The sequence below is a fragment of the Falco naumanni genome, chromosome 1, assembly GCF_017639655.2.
Source record: "Falco naumanni isolate bFalNau1 chromosome 1, bFalNau1.pat, whole genome shotgun sequence".
NCBI classification, from domain to species: domain Eukaryota; kingdom Metazoa; phylum Chordata; class Aves; order Falconiformes; family Falconidae; genus Falco; species Falco naumanni.
In genome coordinates, this window is record NC_054054.1 from 17,334,411 (window position 1) to 17,357,896 (window position 23,486).

The following is a 23,486-nucleotide window of genomic DNA, read 5'->3' on the forward strand; positions in this document are numbered from 1 at the left end:
TATGTTAGCCAACCACATTTCCAGTAAACAAGTATATAGACAAGAAAAGTAGATTTATTGTTTATTTCTTTACAGTGTGTTAGTCTGAATACTTGATATTACATATCTTGGGGTCTGTGAGAAATGATGGGCTCTTGTACATAACTGGCATAAATCCTGTAGAAAGATAAAATGGAGGTTTTCTTAATAGAAAAGTAGGCTTGACTTGGAAAACTCAAAAGCCTTATCATACTTACCAAACACATGAGCTCTTTTAATGGCTTTTGTAATTTCCTTCTGCTTCTTGTTGCACAAACCTAAAGAGATGAATCATTTTTAGTCTCTTAAGTCAACAATAACCAAATCATTAAAGGGTGAAAGACATATTACTGACCGCTCCTTCTAGCTTTGTGTGAGTCTTCCTACACTAACACACATGTGCTTATAATGTTAAATACAAAATACGTATAATTATGGTATATTTTCATTCCTTTATGCATACTACTAAGAATAATGCTATTACAAAATGTATAGAGTTAATAGTAGTTATTTGGAAAAATAGCTGATATACAGTTACTTTATGAGTCTAAGAACAACATCTAATAAGAACATTAACCAGTAAATTATTTAATACTTCACATACCTGTTATATGCCTGCCGTAAATGCAGCCAGTATGCGGAGAAACAAACTGGGAAAGAAGCTATGTAAAATTCAGAAATCCAAAGTGAGTTTAAGAACTTTTTTCAGAGAGCATTAGTTTATTTTACTACTTGCATTTTATTTTTTGGGTTTTTATCTGTTTTTACAAAACTCAGTTCTACCTAGAGACAAGAAGTATGGCTTGGAGCTAGACAGTATTTTAATGTGCTACATCATTTAAGCTATATCACAGTGGAATTGGAATCAAAGACTCTTTGGTAAATAACGAAGTCTTAACACCTGCATATAGGATTAGTAGATGAACAGCTTATCACAGCTACATTATTTGACTTTTATCTGCACACATTCTTACTCTTAAGTTTTAAACCCCTACACAGATAATTTTTTTTATTTTTGTGGACTTCCTACACGCATATTTAAATATAGTGAACCAGTTACCTTCATCTAAGGACAGGTATTTTCAAACTCACCTGCACATTCTTATAATCCACATTTATTCCACATAAGACACATCTTTTTGGAGGTTCTTTATAGGGGTTCTCCATTTGTATGGGCTGAAATTAGAGAATTAATATCATCTGTAAGCTTCACAAGAATATAAGGAACATACGTTATTTTTATCCTTTGGGCAAAACATGCCTTGAAACCAAAAGCAGTATTTAGTGCGTTACTGAAGTTTTTCCAATACCTTTATCTCCATTTCTCTACACAGTGTTCAGTACCTAGCAATCTAAATGGTGTCTCACTGCTACACAGCCTTTTAAATCTCAGTAATAATGACAACGTAACAAGTTAATTAAAGCAATCAGTGGGATAGTGCTTACACCCTTTACTTGGAAGGCAGTATCTACAGAAGCTGGTAGTAAGGTAGTTCTGTCTAAGAAGCCACAAGGCTTTCCTCAAAATAAAATCAAAGCAAATGGCCCGAGGGAGCTCCTGCCCACGCACACACTTTAACAGGGAGGTTCCCAAAGGCCTCCCAAGCCTCACAGCACACCACCCAGCACCAAATCCTTGCAAGACACGAGCGAAAGGAGAAACTGTTTTTGCAGACATAGCTGGAATTTGGGCAAAAAAATGTTTTTAAAAGTTTTCACTGGTACCAGACAATATGTTCTTATGACATAACAACTATACCTACTGCATTCTCTCAGGTTTTCCCAGCTATATACAGGAAATCAGTTAGTACTGCCAAAGGTTTCTTACTCCAAGTTTGAGTTACTAAGAGTTGCTTTAAGTGACCGCAGGTAGATACAGGGCTACAGAGCTCCAGCATCCGGTGACGGACAGACACCCCAGCACCCGGTGATATGCCCCACCCTCCCCCTCAGTACTCGGTGATATGCCCCCCCCAGCACCCGCGGGTTACTGCGGGGGCCTCACCTGGTCGGACGAGTCGAGCGGCCGCTCATGCTGGAGCCGCCGCGGCTGCTCCCACAGTGCCGCTACAAGGTAAGAGCGATAGGGTTAGCGACAGCACGGCGGGAGAAACGGCCGCGCACACACCCCCACCCCGAGGGGCACGGCCCCTCATCTGACAGGGGAGGGACGAGGAAGCAGAAGGAACACACCCGGCCTCAGCCGGCGCCAGGGACTCCACGTCCCCACCGCCCGCGCCGCCATGACACCCCCCACAGCGCCCCGCCTCGACCGCCCCACTTCCGCCTGCGCGGACTCGCGGTGCACGAGAGCGATCGCTGGCCAATGGGGCCCGGCCTGCCCTGCTTGAGGCAGGCGATTGGCCACCACCTGCCCGCTCTGCCAGGGTAGCGCGCGGCCGGAAGCGATGCGGCGGCTGGCGGGGGGGAGCGCGGCGGTGCAGGGTGTCCGCTCTCCTTATGGCGGCCCTGCCTCCCCTGGGGGCTCGGCTGGCGCTCGCCGTGCCCTGCCGCGACTGTGACCGTCTCTGCGCCGCTTACTCGCAGCCCCAGCCTCGGGGTGGAGGCTGATAGCCCTGCAGTGGCACGAGGCGGTGGTGATGGCCGAGCCCGGTCCCGCAGTACGGAGGAAGAGCTGCCCCGACTCTGTGCGCAAGCGGCGCCAGGCCCTGGTGGTGTGTAGTACTGTCTGCTCGCCGGTGGCTCGCAAGAAGCTGAGCTCCGGTGGTGAGGGGCCCGCGGTAGAGGCCACGGTACGGGGATGGCAGGGTACGGGCATTCTGACGCTAGGCGCTGTGGCGGGGTGGCTGAGCCCAGGCCGAGCCTGTGTGACACTGGCCGGGGAGGGCCTCGCTTTGTGTGAGAGGGGACGCGTTTTGGCCTTCACTAAAATACATCGCTACTGAGTAGGTATGCAGGCATCATGTCTGCTTGTAGATTGTTGTTCGATTGAATTAAAGTATGCATTGCTTTAGAATTAAGCTGCGTTTTCCTCACAAGCAATGTCAGAAAAACACTTAACTGTCTTGTTAAGTTGGAGAAAAGTTAAATTGCATCTGATGTGTGGTGTACAAGTTATGCTTGCTCTCTTTGGTGTTACTTTGGGGTATTAATACTTGTGTTTTTTTGCAGTGTAGTAATGATAGTGAAGAAGATATGTTTGGCGACTATGACAGCTTTTATGGAAATGATTCTTTGCTAGCTCAAATTGATGATACAGAGTACGAACACCTACAAGATAGAAATAAGGATATTAAAGCAGATGGAGAGCTCATACTTGGCAATCTAAAGTCAGGAATTTACCAGGAAAAGGATAATTTTTCTACTTCAGAAAATATGGTTATCCTTAAAGCTGACAAAGCGGATGCTTTTGAAATGAACAAAAATGACCTGTTAGACAGCAATCAAGAACCAACTGAATCTATTTCAGATGACTTGCCATCATCGCAACTTTTGTATTTTGCAAAACTGAATGAACTTTCTTCTGGTTCTAGAACATCTCCACTCTCAGAGGGAAAGCGTAAATGTAAGAAGTCTTCAGACAAAATCAGGAGTCCATTGTCTTTTTATCCTCATGATGAACACAGGAACAGACCTACTGACGTGTCCTCACACTCTAACTGTGCTTTATTTAAAACTGACAGTCTTAAAGATAATCTGAAAAGTGCTATGACTGGAAATGCCAAAGCTCAGACTCTGCAGGTCTCTAAGACCAAGCAGCTTAAAGAAGCTGTTTTATCTGAAGAGATTTGTGTTGCTAGGAAAACTATTGAATCATCTTCTGTTGATATAGGCCCTTTTTATGGATTACCTAGCAAAGTTAAAGATCTATTCAGACAATTTCGAGGGATTGAAACACTTTATGGTAATGTAACTAATGGTTTGTTGGAAAAAAATTGCTAGTGAATTATTGCCTATTTTACCTATTACACTGTAAAAATACTTAAGGTAATATTTATTGTAAACATGTTAAGAAAGTTGTTTTATTAAGTGGTTATTCTTGGTTTTTAGGTGGATGGGAAAGGTCGATATGGCTTAAAGAATACTTTGTAAGGCTCAATCACCAAAAGCTTTTAGCAGTTTATTGAAGAAAAACTCTTAGACGCTAGTCTTAAAGTATTCTATATCAAATACAAATATTTTGATACTGGTTAACATGGCCCTGGAGGCTGGTAATAATTCTTTTTTAATTTTGCAGAATGGCAGCATGATTGCTTAATGCTAGAATCTCTACAGCAAAGAAAGAATCTAATATACTCATTACCAACCAGTGGTGGAAAAACACTTGTAGCAGAAATAATAATTCTACAAGAATTACTCTGCAGGCGGAAAGATGTTCTCATGATCCTGCCATATGTTGCCATTGTCCAAGAAAAGGTCTGGATACAGTGTTTCTGATACTGCTTATCTTTTGTGATATACCTTGTTATTTGTCTGGTTATAATACTAATTCTTGCAAACTCAATGATGTTCATAGATAGATCGTGGTGAGTGACTTCTCCTAGATGCTGCTCTGAGGGTCAGTAATATTGCAATAAAAGACTTAAATTGAGGTGAAGATGCTGCATTATAAAGTGTGTTGGATTTTGAAATAATAGCTTTTTGCAATGTTACATATAGTTCTGCAGTAGTAATATTGCAATAAAAGACTTAAATTGAGGTGAAGATGCTGCATTATAAAGTGTGTTGGATTTTGAAATAATAGCTTTTTGCAATGTTACATATAGTTCTGCAGTCTTAGAGCTGTACTCCCCAACTTGCTAAAGAAATGGTCTTGAAATAAAAACTTAACAATTTTTTGATATAAAGGAAAAGTTAATTTTAGAGAACAGATGTAACCCAAGCTTGATAATTTTTGTAAGCACTTCAGCAATTTTTGTAAGCACTTCAGCTTTACAATTGGAAAAGGTAATCGTAGCTCGTGTGTTTTCAGCATTTCAGCCAGTTCATTGTGATTTGTGTTGGTTGAGTTCTTGAGGCAGGTCTGAAATCTGAAAGGAGTGTGAGTTTGTTCTCTAATTGATCTTTGGGTTTTTACAGGTTAGGGGGTTATCAAGTTTTGGGATAGAATTGGGTTTCCTGGTTGAAGAATATGCAGGAAGTAAAGGAAGATTTCCACCCATCAAGAGGAGAATAAAAAGGTCTCTTTATATTGCTACTATAGAAAAAGGACATGGTCTAGTGAATTCCTTAATTGAAACAAAGAGAATTGATGACCTTGGTCTGGTTGTAGTAGATGAGGTATGCTACAAGATTTATTCATATTTATAATATGCAATTTTTTTATATTTACAATATGCAGTTATTAGCAAAGAGCAGTTTTTTGATTACTTGGGGGTTTTGTGTACTTATCAAATTATTACTAAAGTTTTTTCTGTATTGATACATAATTTCGTAATATTTAAATCATTTTTCTTTAACTGAAGCATTTGCTGCTATATCAGGACAATAGATTCTATTTTGAGAGATCTACTGTGTTAGTGGTTGGTGGTGCATTACTTAGTAACTGCTTGTCAATTAGACATGTTTAATGGATTAGAAAAAAAATAATTCATTTTAATCATACTGAACGTATTTATGAATCCCAGAACTGAACTCCTAAATGTGAAGCCTTAATACTTTGCCTCTGGTGTTAATAATCACTAAATGGAACATCAAAAAAAACCCAAACCAAGTTACATTTAACTGTGACAATTGCCCTTTAGTCTCCTTTTTAGTGGTGTGGCTGAGTTGTGCTTCTAAGGGTTGTTTGTGGGGTTGAATCACAATGTGTTACATCTAACAGAAATGTTTAATTTATGGAATGATTCAGGCTGACTGGCCTTACTTTAGCTTCTAAACACAAAGCAGCTTAAGAACTAACTTCTACTTTTTCTGAAAGTAGCTGGCTGCTACAAAATTTTTTATGTTAACTTGCCCTGTAAGTGTTGCTTAACACTGTTTACAATCAAAATCACTTTAGACTGGTTGCTACAAAGATCTCCACACTGTTTACTGTCAGGAGTTAACTGTTTATATCAGTTATGGTCTAGTTAAATGGAAGGTAGATCTTGTTATCTATGTTTGCTTTTGGGTCTGTTTTTCTGTGGCTCTCAAGTGTTATTTCAGTGAGGCTGTACTTCTGGAAGAGCTTAGCAGTCAAAATTTACCAGAGGGATATCATGAAGAAGCTCAAAAACCACGTTCCTGTAATATTTGTTTAGGACTACATAATTTGATTTGTTTTGTAGAAGTATTCTAAACTTAGTAATATTCTTGCATTTTCTTTTTCCTTTCTTTGCACAGTTGCATATGCTGGGTGAGGGAAGCCGTGGAGCAATGCTGGAAATAACTCTTGCAAAAATTCTTTACAGTAGTAGTAAGTCATGGCTACACTTAATGTTATTAAAATATTTTTGTGACAGCATCTCTAGGGAGAAGCCCTACTTTAGCTTTCTGGATTTGTGGTGTTCTGGCTGCTTTTGAAAAGCATGGTATGACTCCATGCAGTAACAGTGTTTACTTGTTTAAGTCTTAATCAGTTGACCCTGTAATGATGGGCTGGATGGTTTTGAAGTTTTTTTGATACTACTTCTCCAATTAAATGCTTCCGTAGAGAAGGATTCCTTTTTTTATGTTTACATCTCAGGTAATATTTCTTAGCTATATCCCCCTTCAAACCTGGTACTTTGGTATTTAAAAAGATTAATGATGGAGGCTTATGAGTTAGATACTGAGCAGAAGTGTTAAAAATTGTGAACATGGCAATAAATTCATGTCAGTTTCTGTTTTACAGAAAACACGCAGATCATTGGCATGAGTGCAACTTTAAATAATGTTGGAGACCTGCAGAAGTTCCTGCAAGCGGAGTACTATACTAATAATTTTAGACCGGTCTGTATGCAAAATACCATCAATTAGTAAAGAAGATATTTGGCTTTAAAACTATAGCAAATCTGTTCAGGATTGTATTGCAGCTTTTGTGTTTAATTTCATGCTGTAGTGTAATATGATGCCTGCTACTGCTGGCAATTGTACCAGTACAATAAATAGCACTATGCACAAATGCAGGTACCTTTATATTGTTGTGTTAAGCCATTTGTGTCATTTTATCTAAATCAATTTCTAAATTACAGCTACTGTGATAAATCATTGCAGTTCATTTGATATAACTAGCATCTGTACTACTAGTACTTGAATGATGTCATGACAATGGTTTATGGATAGTCCATGGGATATAATATTTGTCATTCTTTGTTAAACTTAGACATTTTCTCAAGTCAGATAATTAAAACAAATTCACTTTAAAAAAAATAATGTTACTGGGGTAGAGTCTGTGCTTGTCTACATGGAAGTATGTATATGAAATGCGATGCTTAGAAAAAAACATGAGCTGTACATCAGTAATAGCTTAATCTTTAGAGAAGGTTTGGTAATTCAACTAAAGTTTTTGTTTATGGCTTATGTCTTCCTAGGTAGAATTAAAGGAATATGTAAAGATAGGAGGCACAGTTTATGCAACTGACAGCAAAACAGAAAGTGGCTTTACTTTTTCACGTTTCCTTAATTTCAAGGTAAGACTGAAGTGCTTATAACTAATTCAAAGAAACTATGAAATGTATTATTTTTTACACTGATTTGTTTACAGAACTTTTACTGAAGAAATTACTTAAACATAGTCATTCATTTGTAATGCTTACGAGACAGAAAATAGTAGGCTTTGGGGAGGGAAAAGACCTTTAAAATAATGAACATTCAACTTGATTTTTCACTACTTTACAGCTCATTAAAAGGTTTCTTCAGTATTTTGACATGTGAAGAGCAATGAGTTTGAGTGTTCCAGATAAACAATGCTTTATGGTTTGGGATAAATTTCCTCAATAGTTGATCACTCTTAGATGATACCAAAAGACGACATCTCTTTTTGATTTTTGTCAGTTTATTACTGCCTTGTAAGGATTCATTTCAACCTTTAAAAATAACAGTGTGTGTTATGGTAGGCTGGCAGTAGCACAAGTAACATCACTATGGTGTTGCTGTAAAGAAATTGTAGTATTAAGAGGAAGAAGCAAAGCTTTCAATTCTAGCATCCGTTTATCCCTCAGTTAAAGATGTCTTAAACTTTCAAGTGAGGATTAGGAGAAAAACTTCTTCTACAACTTCTTACAATTGTCACATTAAAGCAAGTGGGAGTGTTCTAGTGAAGGTTGAGAACAGGTATTGAATACTTGGTTTCTGAATTAATTTCTGAGTTTAAATGTTTGTCAATCTGTGATAGTATTCTAGTAATCTGCAGAAAGCAGATCCTGATCACATCGTTGCACTGGTTACTGAAGTTATTCCTAAATATTCCTGCCTGATCTTTTGTCCCACTAAAAAGAACTGTGAGAATGTGGCTTCAATGGTGTGCAAGTACCTCAAGAAGTAAGTGTGTCGTGACTTTTTAATTGTATATGGAATAATTGGTCAGAAGTTAGGAATTATCTTCACTAGTTTACAAGTGATTTTCCTTGGTTATCAGATGTAAGTACTTTTAATATGGGATCATGTGGAGTTCCTGACTGCATAAATGATGGCAAACTGCTCAAGGCTCATTAAACAAATGTTTTTTAAACAAACTATTTGAAAAAAATGGTTATTTGAGGACTAATAATGAAGAAAAAAGGAAAAGCTTACTAAATTAAGCTAACCTTGTGTCCCTTTGGCACTGGTCTCTGCAAGCTTAGGAAACAAACATTCTTCTCTATAGCCTGGTATTTGATCATGTGTTACTAGTTGATTATCTCTGTTCCATACCTACTTTGTGAATGTAAGTTTTAAAATGTAAACCAAGCTTTGTTAATTAAAGGAAGTAAGGCTTAAGTTTGGTTTCATTTAAATGTGGTTTGATCAACTCATAATGGTCTAGCAAGTTACATTTTGTGTAGGAAGAAATTAAACAAAACTCCTCCCTTGCTATCAAAATTGAAACCATTTTTGATGTATCTGTAATCTTCACTATAAGCTGACACTGTCCCTATTTCTGTTCTTCAGTGTGCTCAATACCCACACCCAGTCAGTATTTGATCCTTTCTGTACCCGCACTTACAAACAAGAAGAGTTCTGTTGCAACTTAATCAGTCTCCTGTGTATTGCTGTTTTAAAGTTACTAGAAATAACTGTTTCTCTAACCTACATTAGAGGAATGGATAATGAACAGAAATAGACAGTAAGCATGTCTTAATATTTTTTAAAATAATTAATGATTGATCAAAGTCTGAAGAAACACTTCTCCTCCTAGAGAATTTAGAGCTCACAGGGAGAAAGAGAAACAAGATCTCATCAAACACCTCAAGAACATTGGAAATGGAAGTATCTGTTCTGTTCTGAAGCATACGATCCCTTACGGCATTGCCTATCACCATAGCGGCCTTACAAATGATGAAAGGAAAAGTGTAGAGGAAGCATATTCTGCGGGTGTCCTGTGTCTACTTGCTTGCACAGCTACTTTAGCTGCTGGAGTCAACCTGCCAGCTAGAAGGTTAGTAACTGGAACATATTTCATTGTTACATTGATGTTTGCTTTGTGAAAAAAATTGCTTTGACAACTTGGAAACGTCCGTGTAGTTTAAAGTATGTTTCTGCTTTTACTAGCAAATTGGAAGTGTAAGGGGTTTTGTGTTCAACTAGGGACAAGAGTGCAACGTTGTTACATAGGAAATATCAATCTGTAGCAAGTCCCTTAGAATGCATAACTGAAGAATACTTACTTAAATGGATTAAGGAAATGCTTCAGTAATTTAGTAATGTTATCCAGAAAAACAAGGAATTCATGGTGGTTTCTTTACATGTGGTCCTAAGAACAATGTTTAAATTGTAAAATAAATCGTTTCTAAGGAGATGATTTTGAATGTGTTTTAACACAAAAATGTGTTATCTTTTCTTATACAAGTGCTGATGATACATGGCTTCTGTACTGTGTATGGCCAACAACTGTTTGCCAAGAATCCAGTTTTGTGTGCGTGTATGTTGGAATAATGTGTCTGAGGGGAGAAAAAAATTCATACAGACAAGTGTTGTCTTTCTAGCATATAGCTGATATATGGTCAGTGTTGCTTAGTAGAGTTTATATCTCAGTAATTTTCTCTCTTAAACTCAAGCCTTTGAGTAGATGTAAAGATGAGTTCCAAAGGTTCTGCTAAACATAATAAATAAATATGGCTTATCATTCAATAAGCCTTAAATTGTAAATTGTGTTGATTTACACAGCTGTTCAAACAGGTGCATTTGATTTTTATTAGTTGCTGAGCAAGGAGCATATATAAAGAATGCATTTGTAAAATTTCATTGCTACTTTAATAATTCTAATGTGCAGCATAAGTTACTGAAGGTTTCTTTACAGGGTTATTCTCAGAGCTCCCTATGTTGCTAATGACTTCCTGAAGAAGAACCAATATAAACAAATGATTGGCAGAGCTGGTCGAGCTGGTATTGACAGTGCTGGAGAAAGTATTCTCATAGTGCAAGAAAAAGACAAACACTTGGTAATTTTTACAAAGCTGTGGGTAATTTAAATTGTTGGATTAATCTACTGGTACAAACAGGAAGAGCTGCCTGTCTTAATTTTTGTTCACTTAACATTGCAAATATTTGACTTATGAAAAAACCCACATAAATGTAGTTTATAGGTATTACTACATATGTGAACTGTGAACTTTAGATGTCTGCACTTCCTTCCTTTATAAAGCTGAGTCATGCATATCACTATTTTTAAAAGTATTTTTTTTAAAGTATTTTTTTAAAACTAATGAATAAGTATTTTCCCTGAACTAGTATGTTTCTTGCTCTTTATAGGCTCAGCGTTTAGTTAACAGTCCTTTGGAGAACTGTTACAGCAATCTTCTGCTGGAGTTGACCAAGGGAATGCACAGCCTGTTGTTGTCTTTGGTTGGACTGAAGGTATTAATTGACTCTTCTCTGTGAGTAACTTAAGTGCTTGGGAATGGAAGGAAAAGCTTCTCTATTGATTCTATAGAAAAAACCCCAGACTTCTAAAACAGATGGCCTTACAAGTTCAGAACAGCTTCTGATCAAATAAGGACAAGGATTTGATTAGTCTTTTAATTTAACTCCGTTACCAAGTAATCATGTAACATGACGATTTCCTTATGTGTAAAAGCCAAAATTATATCTACCTTATGGTTCATTACAGTACTAATAATGTTTCCATTTCTGATACTAGATTCAAAATACCAACAGAAACAGTGGAAACAAATTAACACGCAGTAGCTAGAATAGTGGAATAGATGGAGACCAGTCTCATTAGATCCATCATAGACTGTCTATTGTTCTGTTGTCATCTGTTTCTGTAGAAACACATGAACAGGATATCAAACTGCTGCTCCATTCGTAAATTTTTTCATATAGCTTATGAAATATGTGAAATGACCACTTTAAAGATGCTAATTGCTTACAAAACTGATGCAGATAGCAGTTACCCGTGAGGAAGTCAACACTTTTATGTGCAGTACATTGCTGGGTGTTCAGCAGCATCTGCTATCTAAAGAGAAGAGCCTCTCAGAGGTAATTAAAGATGGACTAGAACACCTAATAGAGAAAGGACTCCTGGAAGGAAGAATGTCTGAGAAGAACCACAATTCCAAATATACGTTAACAATCACACCGTTGGGTAGAGCTACATATAAAGGTAAGACTTCTTTTTTTTATTCTTGTTATAATCTATTTCAACAAAACCTTTCATCTCAGCCTTATCTCAATTTGATATGCTTTCCCATCTTGTCTGAAACTACAATGAAAAATAAGTTGTAGAGAGACAGTTTTGATTTACTAAATTATGTTCATCCCCATTTTCAGTCTAGCACAAGTAGTGCACGACTGAACATGATAGGAATGAAGTGTCATAACAGTGCTCGCAATGGAAGTAAAACCAGAACCGTACCCCGAAAAGATGGAAAGATTTGTGTTGGGGATTTCTTGACCTAGAGGGAAGCTTGAGAGAAGGAAGTATATGACACGTAGACCAATTGCAATAGGGAGTATATCAGAAGGTTCTGATATACGCAAAAAGATAAGGGGTGTGGGATGCAGTTGGAATAGGATGAATCTCTGAAAAATTCCTTCAGTCTACGAGATGGTTCCAGGATTTCATTAAAGCCAAGGCAATTCACAAACATTACAAAACCACACACAGAACAGACTGCCTTTCCTCAGCTCCGTTTAACTGCTCGTGTTAATTATTCAAGTTACATTTATTTTTCTTCAGTTCATACAGTATAACTAGCTTTGATGGAAGATAAAGGAAATATTGATTCTATGTTAAAGTCTGTTGCACTTAACTCTGTATGCCTGTTTAAAATTGCAATACGTTGTGTGCTTATTATAGGATCTATAGACTTGGCATACTGCAATCTTCTTTATAGAGAATTGAAGAAAGGTTTGGAAGGGCTGGTTCTTGAGAGCAATCTTCATCTTCTATATCTGACAACTCCATATGATCTGACTTTTAGCTGTAACCCAGACTGGATGATATATTTGAGACAGGTGAGAATTTACTAGCAAACATGCATTGGGGCATGTAGTAATTCTGCTTATTAGATTTTAAGTAAGTTTGTACACATAGGAAGTTTAGACAGTAGGTAACAGCTTGATGAAAAGTTAAGATATGCTACTTTATTTTAGTGCCAGGGCAGAAGTGTTTTCCTGAACTGCATAAAAATCTAGAGTTCTCTTTCGCATTTATAGTGTTTGACCCTGTTTGGGGGAAACAGTGATGTGAAACACTTCTCTTGAGTTGCCAGCACTCCAAATCCTGACTCTAACCTTGGTGCTAGTGTTGCTGTCATCAGAGTTTGGTTATTCTCAGACAAGACTTTCCTATAAACTAGTTATATGTAACCACATAGTCTTGCAAGAAAGCCACTGTTAAATTAATCAAGAGACATATTTAGCTTCGGATGCTTGCTGATTTAATCTGTAGTTTGGGAAGCAAAATCCACTAGAGGATATTAAGTCTTAATGTGTTTTATTATCTAATGATTAACACCAGCCATGACTGCAACTATTACACTGTGACCAATACCTTCCTACAGATTACTATGCTTTTGTCAGGCTTAGCAGCACAGTCCATGCTCTGTGCAACTACTCTTTTCTATGAAGTGTTGTAAAGTACAGGTTGTGCTAAAATCTATATTTTCTTAAAATGTGGCAGTCAGAGATGGACAGTTACAGATAAACAAGTAGGCAAAGAAGCTGCAGATCTGACTGTCTAGTAACTAGCCTAGTGACGAAGTACTGCATAGAGATATTGAAAAACACTGTTTCATTTTGAGTAACAGATTTGTGTTTTCTATAATATTAAAATAAATATCTGAAAGTTCTTTATAAATTTTTACTTTAGTTCAGCCAGCTCAGTGCAGCAGAGCAAAAAGTAGCAGATATTTTGGGAGTACCTGAAAGTTTTATTACAAAAAAGGCTTCTGGTCAAGCCGTCAAAAAGGTAGGCTGGAGATTTCTCATACCTAAGATGACAGTTCAGTCATTTCAATTGATTATTTACAAATTCGAGATTATTACTGTTTTACTTACTAAAGTTCTTTTAACCTCATTGATTGGTTTTCTTTAATGTTGTTTAATGTCTTTAGGTATAATAGACATGTTTTAGAGATCTGAAGGATTGTAGTGCTAGCAGTATCTTGAATGTGATATTGACTTTGAATTTTAATTTTCTTTATTCCTAGAATGTAGACAGTACTGTGGCAAACAGGCTTTATCTGTCATTTGTCCTTTATACCCTACTGAAAGAGACAAATATATGGAGTGTTTCAGAGAAATTTAATATGTCCCGAGGATACGTGCAAAATCTCCTTAATTCTGCTGCCTCATTCGCCTCCTGTGTTCTACACTTCTGTGAGGTAGTGTGTTAAATGAATTCCAGTAAAATCATTGGGATTGGTTTTGCAAAATCTGGACGTTTTTTCGCTTTGATTATAACAAAACACAGGTGGTGGTTTGCATAGAAAAGGTGAAATACTTCTTTTTCACCTTTCAAAATGATTTTTCCTGTTCAGAAAAGCATGCTTGTACAGTAATACTCCCTATAGTAAAAGTAACCTGTATGCTGTGAGACTGTGAAAATATACAAATACAGGGCATTTAATCAGTGTCAGTGCGACTGGTGAAATAATTGCCAATTTTACCTTTCTGTTGGAAATCAGGCTATCTGGTTGTGCAGTGTCATCTTGGGAAAAGAGCTGACTTGGCTTGGGTTTGGGGTTTTTTTTCCTGTATTGAAATAATGCATTGCTTATCCTTAGAACTGCCCCACCTTTGGGATGTTCAGCTGAAGAGTGCTGAGTACAACTCTGCAACCAGCTGAAAGGATAACTAGAAACAATAGTGCTTCCCCTGTCTAAAAGACAAATATATGCTTGTTGCCATAGCAGAACTCTTTATCAGCCATACCCTTCAAATACAGAGCGTACGATCTGATTCTAGTCGTCTTTGTCTCTGCAGGAATTGGAAGAATTCTGGGTTTATAAAGCCTTGCTGACAGAACTTACCAAGCAGCTGACGTACTGTGTTAAGACGGAACTGATCCCTTTGATGGAGGTAGCAGGGGTTCTAGAGGTTAGTAAACCTGGCTTTGTGAGATATTTTAATGTAAACTTTAATGCTAAATGTTACTGCTTTCAAGTATATCTGGAAGACCAAGCTAGTCTTTTATTGAAAATTTGGTGTAGTGCAAATTTTCTTGAAAAGAGTCCTGCAGAGTGGGGAAAAAAGTAGTATGTTGAGGAGTTGTGAGCCGGAGCCAATAGTGTTTCTCTTCTGACTCCTACCACAGCAACAGTGAAAATGCTGTATTTGGACAACAAGTTAGCTATATACTCAGTGGGAAAACAGAGCCCAGGTTTCTTTTGTGGTAAGGATCCTTCAGTTCGTGGTAGTAAAGAGGAATAAGGATTTAAATATTTTAAGTTAGAAGATCCTCACAGAAGTATGTGAAGTCCTATTGGGAACTTAAGCTTTTACAATCACTTGCAGTGCTGCCTGTATTTAAAATAAGAAACTTAAGAGTCTTCAGTTCAGAGACTGGTTATTAAAGCAGAAAATCTTTTGGGGCTTCAGTGCAAGGTTATAAGTAATCACTGGACCTCTTGGCAAATTATCTAACTTGCCTGTCCACCCTGTTATTAGAATCGGTTTGTCAGCAAACCACTGTATTTTTAGTGGCAGTACGGTTTTATTCTTAGAAGCCGAACAATGATGAAGACTTAAAGCCTAATCAGATTTTCTGAATTGGATGCAAAAGCTAAGTAGTCTTTTTTTTCCCGTGGCTTACTCTGTATGGGAGTGTTTCTCTGTAAGGACAAAACCAGCCTGGACAGCATGAATCTGCTGAAGTTGCATTTTAAAGGTGGCTCTTCAAAATTGTTGCTATAACCAGGGTACTTTTGCACTGGAGTTCAAACTATACCAACAGCTGACACTTGTAGCAAGTAGAATTTCATCTTGAACAGACATGATTTGCTTAGATTTGTGTGGATGAAGTAACATCAATCTTTAGGTTATTGTAGTGAAAGAGAAAATTATTTCTTGCACATTTACTTGTACAGTTTTCAAAGAGCAGTTTAAAACCTTTTCATGAGACTTAGATCATTATTGGAGGAAGGATCTGTGTCACTGGTCATACTGTGCAATTAACAGCCAAACAGAGCACAGAAAATCTTTGTTGGATAAAAATAACCACAGTTAGTGGTTATTTTTGGTGAAACTAATGACACCTAGTTCACATCAATGAACATCTGTAATCCTCTGTTACCATGGAGGAAGATAATATATTGTAAGCTGTTACCTGTTGGATGCTAAAAAAATGCACATATGCCATCAAACAAATGTCTTTCTATTCCTTGTCACCTCTTTTAAGAGGTGGGGCGGGGGGGGTGGAAACCCAAAAGATAATTGATCAGATGTTTGGAGGTGTAACACTTATTCATCAAACAGGTTTTATTTCATAACGCAGGATACTAAAGCCTTGGGTATACTAAATTACTCCGCTACTGTGTAGAAATGCATTTTAGTTTAAATTTTGTAAAGCTCTAGCAGTATTTGTTTTGCAAAGGAAATGTTTGCCCTGAGACCCTCTGTTGAGAAAATAGTGCTTGGCTATTTTACATAGCAACGGGATCAAACCAAGCTCAGAAAGCAGGTAATGCACACCCCCCCTTGCACTGGTGATAATCAAATTCCAGAAAATCTCTCCTGTGATGTATACCTGTCCTGTATATGTGAGCTCACAGCCATGATTTCACACAAAACGAGAGAAAGTTACTGTGGTATTAAAGGAAAAATCATTTATAAGCTTGAAACAGGAAAGTATAGCCTTTTCTGGAATCTTGTTAAAGCTTTGTTCTGTGAAAATTCTGTGGGGGAAAAAAATGGATAAAATCAGCACCCCTTCTGCTTAGACACCTCCAAAGAATGCAAGACAGTCATTCCTGTCAGTGATACTGAATGCAGAAAACATGTAAGAAAAGGGGATGTCAGAGTTGGTATCACCTAGGCTTAAAGAAGATAATGACAAATGGGTTCCTAAGAGCTAAGTAAGACTGTACGGGCCAGTAAATCTTAGCGCTAAAGGTGTATTTCTGGGGACATAGATTTTCAGTGATTATTTCTGTTCTTAGAAAGATAAATCAGAGAATTGGATTGATATGCAAAGATAAAAATTGAGTCTGGTGCAGTGATTGGCACTTAATGGTAATTCTTCTTGCCTGTTCTAATAATTTAACACAATTTTGGACTTGCAGGCACGGGCAAAACAGCTTTATAATGCAGGGTACAAAACTCTAGCACACTTGGCTAACGCAAATCCAGAAACTCTGGTCAGGATGATTGAGCACTTGTCAAGACGTCAAGCCAGACAAATTGTTTCATCTGCAAAGGTAAGTAGAAACAAAGTTATGAAAACTTGCTTCAAAACTTCAATATGTCAAAAGTGGACATTTGAATGACATTGAAAGTGAAGGGATGCACTGTAGTAGTAAAAGCATTAGTGGATATTTGTGATCCAAATACTAAAATGCATTAATAATATGTTGAAATATTTTCTTGGCAATATAATTTATCAAAGATGGTTAAAAGTAATGAATTGAGCAATTGCTGACAATCTTCCTGCTCCTAAATGATAAGCAAACTTAAACTTTTCTTGAAACAGTTTCCTATAGATAGGATAGTGGAAAGTTGTGCTCTTTTCCAGAAGGGCAGTGAAGGGCAAAAATGTTTGACAGCTTGTCTGATGAAATGCAGGTATTAAATGACTACCTTAGTCTCTGTGCTGAGTCATCATCACTGAAAATGCTGGATTCTGCCTCAGGATTTACCTTACAGAGGTGCTAGTGGTAGTTGTGATAAAAGAACAGGATTTTCAGGTTTGTACAGATGGAAGCCAACAAGGTGTAGGGTTAACCTCACCTATTTAGGTTGCTATTGCCATGCCCTGGTATTTGCTCTCTAATTGTTTGTCATTTTAATTATGCATTATGAGAAGGGCCTTCACTTAGTATCTGCCTCTAAGGCACACTTAATGCCTTAGACACATGTAAATAATCCAAGGGAAAGAATCTGTAGCAAACATTAGATTGTGCCTAAACAAAAAATACACTTATCAAGTGGTAGTACTTTCTCTCCTCCATTAATCATCCACTGTTGTGCTGGCATTGGCTTCATGTTTGATTCTGCTAAAATAGCAAGTTTTTGGTAAAGTGAGGGAATGCCTAGAATAAACAAATGAGTGGTTGGTGTGAAAATGATACAGTCAGTAACAAAGTCTTATTTTTTTTATTCTCATGGAATAAAAGTACTACCTTTGGGGTTTATGCAATTAACATTAAATGGCCATGACCTTTTTTGTTGTAGGCTCCTTACTGCTATTTTGCTGCTGTGTGAGCTGAAAGGGAGACGTGCAGATTCTTTACCTACATCAGTACCAAATCCAGCAATCTGCCTTACTCTCATGCTCAGATATTAAACTGATGGAGTTTTCTAGCTTGGAAGTTAAGAGTCCTTGCATGTGTTATGCTACACATGTCGCTGGGGGACTGTTACACTCCAACTGCCAGCCACAAACAGTTCAGGGCAGTAGATTAAACAATTGCTAATGTAGGAGGTCCTATATGTCTGATGTAAAATGCTGTAGTAATAAATTTCATCTAAAGCAAGAAGTTGGCATCTTGGCAAGTGCAACTTACAAATGCTTATTCCAATATGGAAAATAAATGTTTAAGTTTAAAAATGTTCTTGTTAACAGTTCTAGACAAAACTGTTTGTTCTGATAAATTTTGTTTATTATGTGATGATAGAACTGAGAAAATCATGTGTACTGCATGAATCTTTGTGTGTTTTTCATATGGATGTACACTAAGCAGTAACAATGTTGATTGTAGTACTTGTGAAAATGTTTGTCCTGTGAGGCAAAGGTGGTGTGGCCCTGTGAGCAGCAGCAGGAGGGTTTTTTTACAGACTTTGAAAGAAACACTGGTCTTTTAACCTGGCTATAGCTAATACTTGTATTTGTTTTCTGATATTCTTTTCCCCTTGTATAGATGCTGCTGAGTGAAAAAGCTGAGGCTTTACAAGAAGAAGTTGAAGAACTCTTAAAGGTGCCTACAGATATCCCAGGGACTTAGTGACCAGCTGTCATGAAGAAAAATCATGAATTCAAAAATCAGGATATTTTTAAATTACTTTGTAAAGTGCTGTAATTACAAAAGACATAATAAATATTTATTATATACCTCAGTTTTGTGCAAGTTCTGAGTTAAGAATGTTTCTTGGACAGTTGACTTCATTTGAAGGTTTCAATTATGAACCTCTTGAGCAAATAGGCTAGAATCAAAAGGTGTGATCTTATTTCATTCCTGTGTTTAGACATAGCCCTAGAAGTGCTTTGGGGACTGAACTAACTGCCTGGTGTGTACTTCTGCCTAGAGCTTAGGTTCATAGCTGACTTAATGCCTTTACATTGGATATTCCCTGTAGGACACATGCTTGAGTGAGGTACTCCAAAATTTCTACTTGCAGGGATCTCTGTACTCTAGGTGTGGCTGATGGAAGGAGTGAAATAACAATTGCATTACATAAAGAAGTTGTCCCAGAGCTGTGTAAGAAACTCTAAATTATGCCTAGTTTAAGCCTTGTTAAAAGAACACAAGAATATCAAATTTGTATTCAGCCTCTGGCAATACCCCAGGGAAAGAATTCTTTCAGGATGTTTATGTAAGTCTTCCAAACAGAAAGTTTACATTTTTTGAATGCTATTAAATTTCTTGCTTAAATGTGAAGGTGCAAGAAAGATGAAGGCTTGAAGAACAGATTTTTGAGAAGCCCTGTCAGCTTCTGAGACCCCATGGGCATGTGTCAGTCACACTAGTTGGGATTTTTAAAGGTATCTGGACCAGATTTGCTCCAGCACAAGCTTAGGCTTCATGAGAAGAGTCTTGAAGGTGCCTGAAACTTCTTCAGTTGTGATACAGTGCGCTCCTTTTTTTCAAAGCTGGTATGTAGCACATGACTAGTACATGCTAGAGCACTGCACATAAACACCTGAAAGCTGTGACAGACTGCTGGGTTAAATCATGGTAGCCAGTATACTGGCACACTTAAATACGGCGTTTCTATGTATGTCACTTCTCAGTAAAGGAAAAGTAAGGCAAGCCTTAGTTAAACTGTCTTTTTTTTTTTTTTTTTTTTCATTCAACTTAAGTTGAACACTTGACTGAAAGGGGTTATAATGAAAAACTGATGAAAAGGCCAGTATTTTACTGCTCATTTTGCATTGAAGAAATCATAGGCTGCAATTTAGTAAATTCTTTGTAAGCCTTCATTTAGCAGAAACATGCCTCTGAGACTATATGATAATTTGTAGTGGCCTGCTAAGTTTGGATACGTAAAATACTTGAGTGTATTCAGTATTAAATCAGGTCAAGCATTTGAAAACAGCACTATTCAGAGGGAGCATGATTCATTTCCACTGCTAGATTCAGTGTCTGCAGGGGAATCCTTGTTACCAAAACATCAGTGCCTAAGGCACAAGTGGTTTTGGAAACCTGAGAACATGTTCGGTTGGCTCTGACAATAAGGTATAATCGGCCCTTAAGTGCGGAGGCAGTATTTGCTATGACTTGAGGTTATCTAAGTCTGTCTCTTAATTGCCTTGCCTTTTTAATTGAGATATATTTTTGACCAAATGATAGATAATATGAAGTTCTCTTGGTTTATTTGTGTTACCTTCAAAAGACACATGATACTTGCTTCAGCATAAATGTGGGTACCTATCTAAGCAGTTGATGTAGCATTCATGTAGGAAAACTAACGATTCCTAGGAAAAAATGATGCCTGTAAGGCCTTACTGGTTGCTGTAAAGGTTTGTTGGTGCTTGATGGTGTTCCTCCAAAGTCTGAGAGTCTTGGGTGGATTTGGGGTGTGTGTGAGCAAATTATGCAATTTCACTCTGAATACCAAGTTGGTGCAGTAACTGATGTTTTGGAAATAATCTGTTAATTGCTACATTAACTACAGGAGTAGTTAATGAGCCATTAACCTCTGTCATGATACTTTTTGTGACGTTTGTACTTGCATGCTAACAAAAGCGTACACTTTCTTACTATATTGTGGAGGCAAACGGCAGGGAAAAATTATTTCTGCCATCTGTCTGTTGTTGGGCTGCTAACTGTCCATCCTCACACTTGTACGTCACCGTAACAACCAGCACTGTTTCAAGATCAGGTTCTGATGAGACACGTGTTTAGGAATGAAGTCAAATATTCCCTACAAGTGCTGGAAGCCCCTTGAAAATGTTAGCAAAAGCTGGTTTGAAGTGAGCGGGTGGTTTCAGGTCTGCATGAGGCTGGTCTGGAAAGAAAACAAGGTTGACATTTGTTGTCTCTGCTGCTCTGTTTATACAAGCTGTGCTTTGCCAGATGGATGAGTGCAACTCCCCCAAGGCTTTCTTTATGACATTTGATAACATCAGAAGTGAGATGAACGATACTGCAGCTATCTGCACTGAAACTTCGCTATATGTGTATCTGAAATCAAACTCGTCAAGCAAGGCAGTACAAATCTTTCACGTTGCTTTTTCTTGCTACAGTAATGATATATGATTAAATGCTTTTTCACAGAAAGCTTTCTTACCTGGGCTTTTCGCCTGGTTGGAGATGGGAGATGGGGGGGGGGGGGGGGGGGGGGGGAGTGTACAACATATGCTGCTCACAGTATTTTTGTGCCTGCTGGATGATGCTGATGTGCCTCAGTATCAAGTACTGTACTGAGCTCATCAAATACAGTATAATGGGCAAGTGCCAGAACGGGTGTTCATTGGTTTGGTGAGTGTCTGTTATGGGTGGTCATGCTATGGGAAAGCTTGCACTAAGGATTGTGTTTGGTGATGTTTTGGAAGGCAAAGATTTCTCCCTTATGTCAATGGGATGTTTATGTCTTTAAGCTTGTGTGGAAGAGAAAGAAGCAACAATAGCTTACCTATGTGAAATAACAACAGGCGCTTCAGTGCTAAAGTAGGTCAAAAAAATATGACCTCTGTAGGACCATCTATAGGATATTCCTGCCAATTTCTTCATAACCTACTGCAAATTGGATCAGAGCTGTGGTGCGTGCAAGTCTCTTCAGGCTGCAACTAGTACAGAGTAAGTGTTCTTACCAAAAACTTCAGAGCGTATTTCTTAGTGTTTATGCCTATTCACTCCACATCAGAACTTGCCCACGTAGACCAGTTCTTATGTTTGTGTGACTGACTCCCCCTGGGTCTGTAATTCTATACTGTCAGGAATCCCTGTGCATAACTTGCTGAAAACTGCCTGGAAGGACTGGGAAGAGGATTGGGCTTAGCTTAAAGTTTAGCTGTTAATTTCCATTGTGTGAACGAGACCTATTGTGTTCCCATGTTCTGGAAAGCCGCTTCCATGTAAGCTAGTCCTGCCTAGGCAGCTCTGGTTTTGTCTTTCTTTTTAAAGCTTCATTTCATCTCTTTCAGCATGGTGGTCCAGCACTGGGTATAGGTTGTAATGAGGGCCAAATATTGTTGCTTATAAGCTTTGTTTTGATGAGAGGAAGGCTGAGTGATTTTGCAGTGCTCTGGTGTGCTCAGCAGCTTCCGTGGTACCTGAATTCATCAGCTGTAGACTCAGTGGAAACAAAGTATTTTAGCAATATCCAAAAAGCTGTGTGTACTTCGAGGAGAACTGCTAAAAGCTAGACCCAAAGTGTTGTTTCCTTCTCTGAGGAAATGGAGCGTGTGCAGTCAGAGTCTCATAACCGGCTGGGTTCAGAAATAAATCCATCTGGGAGTGCTGAGAGCTGCGTGCTGTGTCAGGACAAGGTCTGCCTGGGGTTTGACCAGCAGGGAATAAGGATAGTTTACAAAAACCTTGATAGGCATCTCTCTGTTTTTTACAGCTTCTGGATTTCCCTTGGCATCTGCTTAGTCTTAGATTCATCTTCCTGAGGCTTCTTATATAGAAACAGATGAAGTGCTGCTCTGACATGGGTCAGCTCTGTTCATCCACCCAATCACTGCTATGTCACAAGAATTGTTTGCCTTTTGTGCCGACAGCTCTTCCCTTCTGAATTCCCTTAATATGCACAGGTAGAAGAGAGAGATATGATATTTGTTCTTGGTTCTTACCCAGGAACAGCAGTGGGTGCTTGCTGTTAGCAACAGCAATGGTGTCGCTGCTGTTGGACAGCTGAAATTCCTGGAAAGTTTTATTTTTAGTTCTTCCTAGTTGTAAAAACCTAGTTGGCACAGTGTGCTAATGGTGTCACTGGCGTGGGAGAAGCAGAACCGCCAGACAGGAGCTGCATAACTGAAGTGTTTGAATACCACAAGGCAGGCAGGATGGGGTGCTGGTGCAGAGCTGCCTTCAAACAACATGCAAGTGAGTTTAAGACTAATCCTGGTTCTTACACCCTCCCCTTGTAGCTCACAGGGCATCACTCAAATTCTGCCCTAATTTCAGTGAGAGTCCAAATACCTCTGTATTGATGTCCCCTACTTCACAATATTTAAAAATGGGTGTGATGCCATGTGAGAAATGCCCAAGCAAAAGCTACCAATTGCCATTTAATACCTGTAGCTCTTCCAGGTAGCAATGCTAGAAGGCATTATTTTCCAGCTATGGGTTTTTGTGGGCTGCTAAAAGCATAACAGACCTTTCATACCCACATCCACATGCAGCGATGGAATCCAAAACGTAGCACTGACTGTTTGAAAAACAAACCTCATGCCTCTGTGAGAAATACAGGCCACTGGCAAGTGCCTCAAAGTGCCTCTCTCCAAAGAAGCACACTGAGAAAATTAAGGGAGTAGTGGTGAATTCCAACAGAAAAAACCTGTGCTTAGGCTGTGTCTTACCTGACAGCTATTAACATCTTCTGTACCTGCCATGACAAGCTTAGCCTGGTTTGCACCAATG

The 23,486-nt window shown here is 38.3% G+C and overlaps 2 protein-coding genes across 10 annotated transcripts; one reads left to right on the forward strand and one right to left on the reverse strand.

The window, feature by feature from the left end:
* Positions 1 to 48: 48 nt before the first annotated feature.
* On the reverse strand, positions 49 to 2,291 carry MRPS18C (mitochondrial ribosomal protein S18C). The gene is made up of 6 exons (XM_040582675.1): positions 2,212 to 2,291; positions 2,024 to 2,085; positions 1,111 to 1,194; positions 623 to 680; positions 237 to 296; positions 49 to 156 (listed from the first exon to the last, which is right to left on the reverse strand). The coding sequence occupies exons 1-6, from the start codon at positions 2,261 to 2,263 to the stop codon at positions 80 to 82; spliced, it is 393 nt and encodes a 130-aa protein (XP_040438609.1). The 5' UTR covers positions 2,264 to 2,291; the 3' UTR covers positions 49 to 79.
* A 127-nt stretch (positions 2,292 to 2,418) lies between these two features.
* Positions 2,419 to 18,795, forward strand: HELQ (helicase, POLQ like). Of its 9 annotated transcripts, none has more exons than XM_040582689.1 (18): positions 2,419 to 2,771; positions 3,151 to 3,883; positions 4,217 to 4,395; positions 5,059 to 5,259; positions 6,304 to 6,376; positions 6,794 to 6,891; positions 7,473 to 7,571; positions 8,276 to 8,421; positions 9,278 to 9,517; positions 10,379 to 10,520; positions 10,831 to 10,935; positions 11,464 to 11,683; positions 12,380 to 12,537; positions 13,394 to 13,492; positions 13,734 to 13,907; positions 14,509 to 14,622; positions 16,806 to 16,940; positions 18,600 to 18,795. In XM_040582689.1, the coding sequence occupies exons 1-18, from the start codon at positions 2,619 to 2,621 to the stop codon at positions 18,681 to 18,683; spliced, it is 3,153 nt and encodes a 1,050-aa protein (XP_040438623.1). In that variant the 5' UTR covers positions 2,419 to 2,618; the 3' UTR covers positions 18,684 to 18,795. The 9 variants fall into 9 exon arrangements, with proteins under 9 accessions (XP_040438623.1, XP_040438642.1, XP_040438631.1 ...); XM_040582718.1 differs by having other exon boundaries at positions 2,656 to 2,771; positions 3,156 to 3,883; XM_040582727.1 differs by having other exon boundaries at positions 2,659 to 2,787.
* Positions 18,796 to 23,486: the final 4,691 nt, after the last annotated feature.

Coding starts and splice junctions, on each gene's coding strand:
- MRPS18C (XM_040582675.1), bottom strand. CDS start 2,263: ATGGCGGCGCGGGCGGTGGGGACGTGGAGTCCCTGGCGCCGGCTGAGG. Junction 1,195..2,023: donor CGCTCGACTCGTCCGACCAG/GTGAGGCCCCCG, acceptor CTCTAATTTCAG/CCCATACAAATGGAGAACCC. Junction 297..622: donor TTACGGCAGGCATATAACAG/GTATGTGAAGTA, acceptor TCATCTCTTTAG/GTTTGTGCAACAAGAAGCAG.
- HELQ (XM_040582689.1), top strand. CDS start 2,619: ATGGCCGAGCCCGGTCCCGCAGTACGGAGGAAGAGCTGCCCCGACTCT. Junction 4,396..5,058: donor TTGCCATTGTCCAAGAAAAG/GTCTGGATACAG, acceptor GGGTTTTTACAG/GTTAGGGGGTTATCAAGTTT. Junction 16,941..18,599: donor AAATTGTTTCATCTGCAAAG/GTAAGTAGAAAC, acceptor CCCCTTGTATAG/ATGCTGCTGAGTGAAAAAGC.